Source organism: Anoplopoma fimbria, chromosome 10 (assembly GCF_027596085.1).
Source record: "Anoplopoma fimbria isolate UVic2021 breed Golden Eagle Sablefish chromosome 10, Afim_UVic_2022, whole genome shotgun sequence".
Lineage (NCBI taxonomy): Eukaryota > Metazoa > Chordata > Actinopteri > Perciformes > Anoplopomatidae > Anoplopoma > Anoplopoma fimbria.
In genome coordinates this window covers 23585453-23599844 of record NC_072458.1, presented here as the reverse complement: position 1 = coordinate 23599844, position 14392 = coordinate 23585453, and the positions used below count along the sequence as shown (strand labels likewise).

The following is a 14392-nucleotide window of genomic DNA, read 5'->3' as shown; positions in this document are numbered from 1 at the left end:
TTAACTCCTCATTCATCTCTTGTGATATAACCAAAGTGTAATTTTGATTGTTTCTATATTTTCTCTTTCTGTGAAACATAAAAACCTTTTTTCTCATCACTCATGTTTAACCTTGAGGCGGCTGCATAAATGTATCCAAAGACATATGATGATAGTTTCTATCGCTGCTCATCATGTAGAAATGCACTTGCCTGTTTTTCAAGGTTAGTGTTCTGTGTGCAGATGAAGATTACCGTCTGCTCAGAACCATATTCTGGCCGGACTCCACAAACACAACCATCTTTTTTCACAAGATTCAACTACCGATTTTTTTAACCCACTGGAGCCGCAATTAAATGAGCACCTTTGTTACAAATGTTTGAACGTTCTTCTGAGTCCTTTAATGAAATATTGATTTTTATTGTACAGAAGTCGCAGTTGTTACTGAATGCAACAGTGAGTTGTTACCGTGCGGCTCTAAAGGAACAGCACGGCACTAAAACTGCCAGATAAGAGCTTTTGTTCCTGGTGTGGCTCAGTGTGTAAATCACAGAGCTCATACTGGTCCCATCTCAAGCTGGGACACACTTTACTTTAGACTTTGCTCATTCACGGTTTCTTATGCAGGTATGTGAGGACCTCAATATGATATGCATGAGTTACTTTAAGAAGTCAAACATTAGTGTGATACACTGATTCAATAAAATCTTGAATGCAAGACATGTGTTGTAATCTACCTTTTCTTAAACAAAGAATTGTGCTGATTAAATGTCTCCATGTGGAAAAAGTGCTCAGCTTAAATACCAAGTTACAACAAGGAACTTTCCCTTTGTGTTGATTTTGGTGGGGCGTTTCCATGAGTCGTAAAGATCTGCAGCTGCCAGACTCCATTTAGAAAACTTCTCATTTAACTGCAACAGGGTCCTGACAGTCTTGCCCGCTCGGTCCTGGTTCTGCCATGCCTCCCTTCTATTGTTGTTTTAAAGTTAACCGAGAAAAAACAACACGTTTTGCACTTTTTTTTCTTCCAGCAGCTATACATGAATGGATGGATTAACCTTTTTGGGTAAACATGGCACAGTGGAATTAAAGTTGAAAGATACTCTCATTAAGTCTAAAGTCAACAGAGAGACAAAGAGAGGATCCATAGTGGAACGTTTATCTGGACCCCAGACACCTCTCAGCTCCTTAATTAACACTTAATTGATTAACGAGTAGACACTTGTTAAACGAATTTCACTCACTTACATCAGACTCCCGGGCCGTATAGAGAGCAACGTAGTGTGTGTGTATGTGTAGGTGTGTGTGAAAGCCGACGGTTGTTTAAAGAGCTTTCACCTCTGAAATTTCCGATGAGAAAAATAAACGAGTGTGTGTGTTCCTGTATTTGCTACATAGTGAGGACCAGGAGTTTTTTTACCACGGAGTGAGGACATCTTTGATAAAACGAGGACATTTTGATCGGCCCTTACTTTTTCAAAGGCAAGTTTGAGGTTTAAGACTTGGTTGTAAAGAACAGGTTAGAAAGAGGTTATGGTTAGGGTAATGAGTTAGTGAACACATTATGTAAATGAGGGTCCTCACAAAGATGGAAGAACAGGGAGGTGTGTGTCACTATGGTAAAGGATGATGCGCTTCAACAATGGGATTCACGGTGGAGTGCCAGACCCAAAATCCAATGAGCATTGAGAGAGACAGAGAGAGAGAGAGAGAGAGAGATAACGAACATCTGTAATTTTGAACACATTTACATAAAAGGCATAAAGAGTCTCTGGCTACGGATAAAAGCGTGTGGATACCTGCTGGCCTGTGCGTGTGTGTGTGTGTGTGTGTGTGTGTGTGTGTGTGTGTGTGTGATCATATGTGTGTGTATGTGTGTGAGGGATCCCGCAGTGTAATTGAAACAACTCTGTATAATTAGTAAGAAAAAAGACAGTTGATTAGCCTCTTAATGGCCTGCTTGTGTTCCCAATTTCCTATTTTTTGACGCACACACACACACACACACACACACACACACACACACACACACACACACACACACACACACACACACACACACACACACACACACACACACACACACACACACACACACACACACCAGCCACCATCACATATAGCTGACAGATAATGTGTGTGTGTGTGTGTGTGTGCGTGCGTGCGTGCGTGCGTGCGTGTGTTATTAGCAGTAGTAGACAACGTGACAAACAGCATTGCAATTTTGTGTTTGTGCTTCTATACTTCTATACCTAAACGCCTCAAAATATCCTCACTGTTAAATGGAAGAGAAAGATGTGAAGTGCTCTATATGGTTGGTTTTACAGTACGTAAAGAAACTTCTTGGATTAAATTCAGTGTAACTTTCAGGCTTAGTTTATACTCATGTCCAAGGATTTATACAAAGAAGAACAATTCACTTTGAGATGCTTTAGAAATAGGAGGTCTTAAAAAGCTACATTTTAGTAAATATTTTGCAGCCATATTCAACCTTTGTTTCTGTACAATCCCTTTAATACTGAGCTTTTTTCTTTACAGTTACACTACAGTCAATGGGCATTTCTATGAGTTACACTTGTTGTCTTTAAGATTCCTCACAGTTCTTTTTGTTTGTACGCCCTCTGACCTTTTGTAGAATAATGCATATAACACCACATAGAGTATGAACGCCTTCGTTCACGCTACGGCGCCAAGTACGAGTATAAACAAAGCTTGAGAGAACATCATGTTTGATAACCTTCAGTAATGTTGCAATAATGCAGCTTCTGCTGATGCTGGAACTTCATTATAGGAAAACTATTTAGACACTATGAGATCGCCTGGTTTAAACTCCAGAGGCCTCAGATTCCAAAACACGAACAGATCTCCGACAGACAAATTGGCTTTTACTCATTAAACATTCATCAAATTCCAGTGTGACCACACAGAAAACATTTCACACACAGGAGCAGCGTATCGCCTGCGACCAGGCCAACATGCACACATGGACACTCTCCGATGATTGCACTTGCTCACTACATTGGTTTTATGTTGTTATGGCGACAGGCGGCGGTGGGCGGGCGCAAAGGGGCGCGAGACGCCGGGCTCCGAGTGGCTGACAAGAGACGGCGCCCTTAACTGCAACACGAGAGTCAGCCAATTATCCATGTGGCGGAGCGTCGGAGAGCTGCTCGGCCCTGAGCAGCAGAAACACATGGAGACGCTGAGGACGTATTAAGTGGCTCAGCTGAGGCCCAATCTACCCCGTTAGTTGTTTTCTCAGGGAAAGTGGCTCATTTTAAGTCAAGTTGAGTCTAATTAAAGCTGTGCAGAGAACTGCCTGCGACAAAGCTGTGAGAGAAAGCAAAGACGATAAGGAGAAGTGTGTGTGTGTGTGTGTGTGTGTGTGTGTGTGTGTGTGTGTGTGTGTGTGTGTGTGTGTGTGTGTGTGTGTGTGTGTGTGTGTGCACTCTTGCAGTCTATTTCTGTGAGGAACAAGTTTTACTCGGTGGCAGTGAGGACATTTTGTCCAGGCCTCACCTCTTCACAGGGCTGTTTAAAGCTTTCAGACTTGTGTTTTTATGCTCTTGTAGTTTTGGACCATTTTGAGGTTTATGGCTGTGAAATGAGCACATCTTTTTAAAAAGAGGTGACATGTAGACAAAGATAGGACATCTTTGTGAAGGGAGCAACATTTTGAAATATGAGGGCGTTTTCAGAAAGTTGGGACGCTTTTGGAGAGGGTTCACCAGTTATTTTTTTTCTAACTTACGTGATTGACGTTTAATTAATCAAATGAAAAAACAAGGACAATAACCTATGAATGCGTATACTATGCTGTATACTAAGCCTTGTACTACGCCATACACTATAGCATACACTTTGTATACCATGTCTTATACTACGCTATACACTTCACTGTACACTTCATGATACACTATATACCCTACATCATACACTACCCCGTACACTACCTATACTACTCCTTACACTACGCAATACACCATATACACTACCATGTACAAATGATGAAGTGCAGATGTCTCTTTGATTGGTTGTTGAAAAAAGGATCCAACAAGTGTGAAGTTGAAGATGATGTCAGCAGTTTCAAGCTGCGTCGGTAATGGTTTGTTAATGTGCATGTGTGTCAATTATTTGGAATATGTTTTCTTCTTGATAGCTGTTTTTGGCAACCTCAGGAGCCTACAAACTGGACATACCAAACTTTTAAATTGGATGAACACCTAACTGTAGGTTTCTGAGAAATCCTCCTCCTCCTCCTCCTCCTCCTCCTCCTCCTCCTCCTCCTCCTCCTCCTCCTCCTCCTCCTCCTCCTCCTCCTCCTCCTCCTCCTCCTCCACTCACCCGGTTGATCAGCTCTCCCACCATTCCTGTCCAGCTGCCGTTGGGCTCCGGGGCTCCATAAACCCTGTCGTCCACCAGCTTGATCTTGAAGGAGAACTTTAAGATGTCTGACAGCTCCCGCAGCATGTCCACACAGAAACCCTCATACTGGTTGTTTCCATGGAGGTCCTGGTAGTTGGACTTACGCATCACGTACGGGCTTTCCTATCAGAAGGGAAGTGACATCATTCAGCAGCTTATTCTACGGATTAACTACTGATATCTAACTCTACATTATGAACTCTTATGACACACTACCAGTATTGTGGTGACGATTAGCGTCTTGTTAGCCAGCGTCTCCGAGGCGTTGAGGTCCAGGGATGTGGAGTTCATGACCAACGTGTTGTTGGAGTACCAGGTACCAATCTGTTCATCCAGGAGGAAGAGGAGGACAAAGAGGAGTTAGAGAAGGGTTAAGATGAAAGGAAGAAGAAGAAAGGGTGGGAGATTTAAGACAAAGATTTCTCTTGAAACAAAGACGGTTGGGGACGAAGAACAGAAGGAGATGAAAAAGTAAAACCACAAAGTGAAAGGAAAGAAAGAGGGGACAAAGTAAGAAAGCAAAGACAAATGGCAACAGACAAACAGGAAAGAATCATTAAAGTGTGCTACGAGAGGCAGGTGGGGGAGGAAGCTGAATAATCTTCGCTGCAGAATCAATGCTAGAATCAATGAAGGAGGATCTGGTTCCTCCTGGCCCATTCAGCAAGTTAAATAAGGTCATAAATACGGGCCCATCTGCTGACCCGACAGCATCCCCATCACATCCCATGACCTCATGACCTTACCTGACCTATTGTTTGTTCATGTTGTCATTAGCTGTTAAGATACTGTGCTGTCAAACCAGAAGACAGGCTGATAAAGAGAAGGGGCCACTCCCTTCCAGACTCCCATCATGATGTGAAAACTAATTTATGTTAGAAGGAGTTTGTTTCCTTGACTAACACCCCAAATTCTTTTTTTTCCAACATGACCATTTTTATTTCCTTTTTTTTAATTTTATGTCCTTATTCTCTGGTTCACTAGTGCAATGCCTGTTTGTGGGGTGTCCATTCAAAGTCTCTTTGGACTTGCTGCAGGGAATTGAAGAAGAGTTTGGTTGTAACATTTAATAAATCCAGTATTCCAGCAGCAAAAGAGAACTGCCGTCAACACGTCAAGTCCGGAAAGCCCCAAAGCTTCGCCACTGTGTGCTTGTCTATTCAAGTTATATTATTATCAAACCTGTCCGACTTAATTGCACCAAATTCGACAAAACACTCCATGGGATCCCCAACAACACATCCACCAAGTGTGAAGTAGATCAGATGAGCGGTTCTCGAGATATTTGAAGAACACACAGACAAATAGACGGATTCGGTTCATAAACAGGTTTCAGTCATCGAGTCATTTTTAAGAAAGGTATATATTTCAACCAGACCATATAATTAATTTGTTTGTATGTTCATTTAATTTAACTCATATGTATTTCATCTCCAGAATGTACAAATTAAACAAACAAGGATTTGTGTTAAAGCTGAAAAACTTCTTCAAAAACACTTTTTAATAAAACATTTTTAATGATCTGACAAAAACAATAACAAATATCCAGTAATTGAGGCTGTTGCCAGACTGTAAAAAGCAATATTTCTTAAGATTTAGCGTACTCTTGCCAATTTCCTTAAGATTACCAACCCTTTATCTTTAATTAGTGATCTTTCAAGATGCTGGTAGGTAGATTTGATAACCTTTGGACAGAACCATTCTAGCCGGCTATTGGTGTTAACGTCCTGATAAATAAATCGAGAGTGAATCTCCAACACAGCGTTACTTTTCGCGTCCTGCCGTGTGAGCCTGTTGACCGTGTGGTGACCTGAGTTGATCTCTAACCTTTTAATGTTCATCTGAGGTCATAAAGCAACACTCAAGCCACATGGGCAAAGTCTGTAAGTATTGATTTTATTGATGGACGAATGAGAGAACTGCTTACTGTGAAGCCACAGCCGGTTAACAATAAACGACTGGCAGTGGCTGTAAACCTGAGCATCAAGGAGGAGATAATATTGATCCTCACAGAGCTCCCTGGACAATTCAGTGCTTACCTAACGAAAACAAACAAACAGACGAATTGATTCCAACTTTTTCAGGGACGCTGCAACTAACTGTTAACTTAACCTCTGGCCTGCCTGCCTCCCACTTGACCCCATTTGACCTCTGACCTCTTTATGGCCCCCAGGGTGTTTCTCCAGGATCTTCAGGGTGTAATTGGTCCTCTGGCCTTTGCTGTTGAACTCAATGTGACCCGTCAGACCATCGTACTCCACCTGATGAGACAAACAGAGAGAGAGAGAGTCCATTCAATGTTGTTAGCTGACAAGCTCAAACCAAAGGCAGTTAGCTAAAAGGGCGAGACCAAATAGCTAATCATCTATGTTTGTGTCGGACTTTGAGAAACGCAAAATGGTTAATGTAAAAATGATGTTTATTTGGAAGGCGTTAAGAGGGTTGTGCTGCTTGTACCGATGTTGCTACTGATTAACGGCACACATTGGTGCATCAAAGTTCACCAAAGTTGAACTCATCGTGAAGAATCCTCATGGATTCACTTGTCATTGGTGTAGAAATACATTGATAACAGTTAACATTTATCCCAAAATATAAATTTGCTTAACTTGGCAAATGGCTTGGCAGGTATGAGCATGTTAATCCACTTTACTCATGCAGTTTTGAAAATAAGTAGATCTGTGGCATTTATGTTTCAATAAAGACCCTTGCATACAGGATCGTAAGTAAGCAGGTTACCTCCCATTGAATGTTAAAATACATAATATCAAAACTCACTACAATGGCCCGAGAACACCTGAATTTGAAACAGGAAAATTTAGAAAATTAAATTAATAAATATTTTAAAAAACATTAATAAATTATTGTTATTTTATCAGAATTAACACCATCAGTAGATTTGCTTCGGAGGCGGAGTAAATCTTGAAGAAACTCTTATGAGGAGTTTAACTTCTGTAAACTTTGACACTAAAGTTAATTTGCACTGATAACCGAGCGCCTCGACCAAATGCAGAAGACAGAAAATGTTTGTAGCAGCTGAATCAGAAGCTTCGAACCGGCTGCAGTTTAATGTGACAAAAACACAAAGAGAAGATTATTGATTCAGAAAGGAAATGTTGGAGAGGAGAAAAAAATAAATTGTGGTAGAAGAAAAAGTAGAGCAGACAGATACACTGACAGTTCAATATAATTCAGTGAAGGAGGTGCGTCTGGTGTGTGTGTGTGTGTGTGTGTGTGTGTGTGTGTGTGTGTGTGTGTGTGTGTGTGTGTGTGTGTGTGTGTGTGTGTGTGTGTGTGTGTGTGTGCGTGTCTAACCATTGGGGACACATTTCAGACTAAAAGACCAGTTTGTTTGCCGACGACTTTCCAATTGTAAAGCAGATTTTTGGGTCAGTAGTTAAGGTTAGGTTAAGGGTAAAGATTAGTTTAGTAGTAGTTAAGATTGGTTATGTCTCCAGGAAATGAATGTAAGTCTATGTTATGTCCCCAAAAGTGACATAAGTAAACGTGTGTGTGTTTGCAGGATCGTGCATACGAGAGTGAGGTTTGTGGGATACGTGTTCAGTCAAGCGTGCATGTTGTGCCTGAGATTATGTGAGTAATGTGCAATTCAGTACACACACAGTATGAATGAATGTGTGTTTTTTTTGTTTTGTGTGTGTGTGTGTGTGTGTGTGTGTGTGTGTGTGTGTGTGTGTGTGTGTGTGTGTGTGTGTGTGTGTGTGTGTGTGTATGTGGCGTGTTTAACCCATCTTGTGGGGAATCTGATTTCACAGCCACATTGTGGGGACTCGCTTTATTTTGGGAAACAAAATGGAGTTAATTGCATGTCCCCATAACGTTTATCATACATGTTAGGATGAAGACCTGGATTAAGGTTTAAGGGGGGTTAGGTTTAGGCTGGTAGGGAATATGGTTCGGGTTAGGGTCTCCAGGAAATGAATGTAAGTCAATGTAATGTCCCCAAAAGTAATGCAAACACGATTCTGTTTGTGTGTGTGTGTGTGTGTGTGTGTGTGTTTGTGTGTGTGTGTGTGTGTGTGTGTGTGTGTGTGTGTGTGTGTGTGTGTGTGTGTGTGTGTGTGTGTGTGTGTGTGTGTGTGTGTGTGTGTGTGTGCATGTCTCAAGATGAATTACATCCGAAAAACTGTGTGGCGAGGGAGGCAGAGAGAGAGGGAGAGAGAGAGAGAGAGAGACAGAGAGAGGGAGTGAGAGCGAGGTCTCTGGTTGCTGCCAAAAACAGTGTAGAGATGATGAAGTGATGCATTGAGAGCAACAAAAACAATACAGAGGGAGGAGGGGGAGGGGGGAGGCATCCTCAGTGGACTGAAAGAACAAGAAGTGGCAGACAGACAGAAAGGGGGAGAGAGGAGGACGAGAATAAATCAAATGAACATGGAAATGAAAGAGGAAAGGAAGGAGGGAGGAAGGATTCCAGAAGGAAAGAAAAGAGAGAGACAAGTGTTTTTTGATCTGACGCCATTATTTGTCTTCTAAAACGTCTGAAAAAAAGATCTACATGAACATTTTCTGACCTCTATGGATGAGGTTTGTGTAGGTGCACTAAATACTCGGTTAACGCTACAGAAAGATGGTGGTCAGGTTAAAAAGACACCAATGTTGACTCTGGGTTACAGATGGGATGTGAACAGCAGTGTCACATGTCAAAGTCACTTTGTTGACCCATCCATCCACCTTAACCTCCTCCCTTTAAAGGCTTAAGGCTCTGTAACAACATCACTTCTACCTTTGTTCCTCACAGACAACAGTCTTAACTCATACGACCACTAGATGTCATGGAAACAGAATGGAGGTCGTTCCTCTTAACCCCAAAACCTGTGATCTATAAGCAATCGTCAAAACTATGTTCTCGGTTGCCAGCAGCGTTTGTGGAATAACCGACAACATCATTGTGGGAAATACATCTTTCCTTTTAGAAGTAATCTGTATGGTTTAGCAGATTCTGTAAGAGACTTTGAGCCCAATGACCGGTGGTGGTACTTGCTGTGATGCAATTTCTAGAAACACAGAAAGGAAACTGATGTACATCTAAAACATCGGACTGTTACAATGGAGACAGATGAGAACCAATGGGAGTATTATGAGATTGAAAGATGGCACCCATTCATTCCAATATAAGCTGCCTTACAGGTTTCCATACATGTAAAAATAGATTTTCTAAGGTCTGCAAGAATACATCAAACCTTATTGGTATGAAATTCATAATACAAAGAGTTATGCATTGTTTGCAACCGGAGGTGTCCTATCAATAGTTTTATAGAAAAACAAGAAGACTGACTCCAAACCATATCCACCGGTTGTTTTTTACCCATCTGTGTGGACAACAGTGAGCACAAAGGTTTCCCAGAATGCAAAAGTGTTTGTGTGTTCACCATGCGTAGATAGTTCATGAGGCTGGTTCCGTGCTGCCAGATGAGCGGAGACGTGCAGCTCAGCGGCTTCACTCCGATCTCCTGACTGCGGTTCAGCTCCCGCACGGCGCCCACCACCACGTGAACCGCGTCGAACATCAGGGCCGATGACAGCTGCAACACACAAAAAAAAGAATACAATGAACCTGTGAAGAGCCGACTGTCTCCTAACCACGTTGTCATCTTAGACCGGTTTACTTAGTCTAGCTTGTGAACCAAAGACTGGTGGACTCGGGGGGGCTGTACCCCAATGTTAGAAAGAAATGCAGAGGCGCCCTCTAGGATGGCCGCATGGTAGATAAAACATGATACAGTTTCCTCTAAGGTGCCCTTTCTGGGGAGAAAACATGTTGAAGTTGGTCTTGGATGACCTTACAATAGATAAAACATGATAAAGTGCCCTCCATGGTACCCTTCAGGTGGAGAAAAGTTGATGCAGGGTCCTCTAGAGTGCCATCCCAGAAGGGATACCATGCTAATGTGCAGCCTCAGTCTGCCACTGGAACCAGTTATGCAAGCTTTGCACAATATCATTAATATAATTTGTTCTTGGATGTTTGGTAACTAGCTTACTACAATATTTTGGAGTTGCTGGTAGCTGTGGTTCTTTCTTTTTCTGTAGCATTTTCCCCTGTGCTTCTAGTGTTTTTGCTAAGCTAGGCTAATTTACAAAGTCTGTTTTATTCATCCAGCAGACATAGAGCAACATGATCATCCCATTGGAGTGATGTTTGCTGATATTTCTAATTTAATTGGCTTTCCTTTTAGCTCTGGTTTGGTCTCCTCCTGACTTGGGACTAAACGAGTTTCAAAAGGCTGCAGAGTTGGTGATTATTATCTGTCAATTTCATCTTATATTGCTCATACAAACACAGAGTCCTACACAAACAATGTGTGTTTGTTTAGGCTCCTTCAGGCGAGGACATTGGAAATGACAGCAGAAAAAAGAGTAAGTGAAGCGCTCCTGCTATCAGCGCCGTTCAGTGTGCGCCGCGTTCAGTGATCCTATCAGAGTTCGACGTTCTGGTCTGTTTGGTCAGTTGTCAGTCAAACTGACACTCTGAGGGAATCAGACAAATCATACGGAGGCCGAGCTGCACAGTCTGTCGGCGGCTGATAAAAAAAGACGGATGTATGACTTAACGTGATTGAGGTTCTCTGTGAGTTGATGGTTTCAGGGCTGGATGACGATAACTAATTACAGTTCGGAGAGAGAAAGATTGAGGAGGGTAGACAGAGAAAAATAACCTGTCAGGCTGCTCTTGCAGCTGTTTTCTCTACTTCACTTATGAAGCAGCTTTGACCAAACTACGTGCTCAAAACGTTTCAGGGTTAGGACAAAGTGACCCGGCAACACACCGATGACCGTAACCATAGTAACTCGCTGAGGGAGGAAGGAGGCGCTGACTGAGTTCACTCTGAGCAGGAGGTCGCTAAAAGGGTCTGAAAAGCCGTTAAGTGGTTGTATGAGCTCATAATTCATTTTCATATTAAATATTATGACAGTAAAAAAAAAGGACCTGTGGCTACAGTCAGGTCCTAAACACGCTCATGTCCTGCCTTCTCTGAGGAGAGACACTACGTGTTTTTAATGCACTCCTTTAAGACCTGTGGAAAGGATTTCAACGAATCATGATTTCCCCCAAAGTTACCATTAGATAATGCCTCATTTGCATATTTAAACACAACATTTCAGAAAACTTAATCACCTGGTGAAGTTTCATGTTGATATCTATTAGTTATTTTTTTACCCTATTCACCTGTAGAGTCTTCAACATGTATGTAATTTAACTAAACATATCTTTAAAGGACGTTTTCTCTGAATGAGTTTTTTCTCAGACTCTGATCCATAAATCTCCACTTCAGCAGCTCTTACATACACCAAACTTTACAGCTTCATTCATATCTATATTCTGAAGGTTAACACAGAATTTTTATATTATATAGATATCTAACATTCCCTCTGTAAAACCTTTGACGCTTATACGTCAGATTTTAAACCTGGCTTTATCCAATGTTCACATTCATATTCTGCAACTGTATGAACATTAGCACATATTTAATAGGATAATGCCTCATTTGCATGTTTAAACATTTCCAATACAAAAAATGATTGTCATATGTTTCATAGTGATATCTAGATATTTTTTTTACTCTATTCACCTGTAGATTCTCTCCTTTAAGATAAACGTCGGGGCTAAAGGCGTTAAAGTGTTTTGTCACGTCATTCATACTGAAACTCTTCATCAATGATCAAGTAAATGGCCGTAATAATCACAATAATAAAGTTCATTACAATAAAAACAACCTTATTGATGGCTCTATCGCTACTCCGTCGAGCACCTTAAGTGAATAACTATGAGTAATAAATCCCCGGGAGACGTTCTCCAGTGATTGAGACAACCTCCATTGTCATTACTATTATCTTTATTAAAGCTGTCTGCTCGGTGTTATTGCCTCGGCTGATATCAGAGCTGCAAACGAGACAAAGAGGAGATTGATTTGTCCTGATGGGTCCTTTCATTACGGAGGAGGAGAACGAACGACGGAGGACGAAGAGATATTACTACGGCTGAATGCAATCAAAGCTGAATCTGCAGGAGACTGAACAATGTTTTCTATTTGTGGCTGTTTTGTTTGCTGGTATTATTGTTGAGTAAATTTAGAATCCAGCGTTTTGGTGAGTTTAACCAACACCAGGAACTAAACGTCCGGATATTTCATCCTCTGATGATTTGATTTGAAGAAAGAATACTCAGATGTTCCTATCAAATCTATTTATACTTGCAGCCGTGTGAATTTGCTGAGACACTTTTTTTAAGAAAAGGTTTGAATAGATCCTCTTGACCCAGAGCAGCTTGCAAAAATTGACCTTTTTCAGAAAGCGGCATATTCAAATTCCATGTAGGAAAAAGATCCCCCCGGTGTGTTAAGGCTTTATCAGAATAACACATTATGTCGGCATCTAGTGGTGAGGTTGTAGTTCGCAACCAACTAAAACTTCCCCCGTGTGACAGGTGTGTAGCAGAGCTACGGTGGCCGAGGCAAACCCTGAAAGTCTCCATCTATAGTCCGTGTTTGGTTTTGTTCATTCCAGGCTACCGTAGCAAAATGACGAAAACACAACGATTCTTATTTTCTGGTGATTAAACACAAATAAAAACATAGTTATACATATTATATTCCCTTTCCAATAAGCCCCCCTGTAATGCGACGTACTGTCCCTTTAAATAATATGTCAGAAACCCAGCTTCTCTCAGGTGTTGAAGCCGATTTCATAAAATATTTAGTGACAGATGTTTCTTAAACGTCTCTCACCGCTGGTCCCGGGTACGGACTGAGATCACAGCCCTCCTTCCACGACAGGTTGAGGCTCCGGATGAACTCCAGGTAGAAAGGATGAGTGATGTTCAGCATGGAGAAACCCAGAATGTTGGACTGGTCGCCCACCACGTCGTCCAGACGCAGCAGAGGGAAGTCCTGGAGAGAGACACAAAGGGGGAGAAATAATTACATCTTTTGAGAAGTTGATTAGAAATGTGTTGAAACAGCAGGAGCTTTGAGATGCAGAATCAACAGTTGAATAAGATCACAGTGGGAAGGAGAAACCAGACGAGTGACGTGGAAGCAGGAGGAAGAGGAGGAAACAAGCGAGGGCTTGATTAGGGTTTTTTCTTTTGCAGTCTGCACAATGCCGAGTTCAGCTTTTACATTCAGAGCAGGCTCACAGAGAGGAAAAAAAAGGTTTAAAAAAAAGATGGACATCAAACACCGGGGACCTTCAAAGAACTTCAAAAAGTCCTTGAAGACGAGTCGGTCTCACGCTGAGCGCCGCCGCTGAAACAAACCAGAATCAAACCGTTTGCTCGGCTCTCGGAGGGTTCCTGTTCGCTCTGAAACAGACGCTGGCGATGAAACATTTAGCGTCAGCGGTGAAGTGAAAGCAGGAGGAGTCGTGTTTTAAAAAACAGACGCTGTAAACCTGCAGATGCAGACGCAAAACATGACTTCACCTTCAATCTGAGCTCCCGCTGAAGGCAACGCTGCTGCATGGGAACTAAATGACTTCAAGTTTATCTTTTCAACTAAGGACTGACATGATATTTATTACAGGTTTTGATTGTTACTAACATTTAGGTTAAATAGAAAAACACTGTGGTTTGGCCTTGAAATTACTACAAAATTGCTACAAACTACAACTTGGTTATGTTAAGACTACAAAAACCTCCTGGTGAAACTTCTGCTGGGTCATGAAAATGATTTCTGATACGCCAAAAACTATTCTTTTCTACAGGTCGTCCTGATGATGGTAGAGAAAAGGATCAGTTAAATCACTATGAATCATCGTCCAGCTAATTTAACAGAAATCTGAGACCCTTAACTTTTTATTCTTCTGTCTGTATTTCTCTCTTTCTGTGTTATTAATCAAATTATATTTATACTTTTTGTATTTGCCTTGTTGATGTGTTTGTTTTTGCTCTGGTTGAGTCGGGATGTTTGGGTCGTGTTGATGAGAAGCTTTCTTCGTGTTCATGTTGTTTTTATTATGTCTTCAC

The 14392-nt window shown here is 41.6% G+C and overlaps 1 protein-coding gene across 1 annotated transcript in view; it reads right to left on the bottom strand.

The window, feature by feature from the left end:
- Nucleotides 1–14392, bottom strand: part of LOC129096835 (glutamate receptor ionotropic, kainate 5-like) — a 63398-nt gene that overhangs the window by 24219 nt on the left and 24787 nt on the right. The window contains 5 exon segments of the mRNA XM_054605513.1: nucleotides 4324–4527; nucleotides 4621–4728; nucleotides 6561–6665; nucleotides 9798–9950; nucleotides 13155–13316. Coding sequence (XP_054461488.1) covers nucleotides 4324–4527; nucleotides 4621–4728; nucleotides 6561–6665; nucleotides 9798–9950; nucleotides 13155–13316 — 732 coding nt within the window.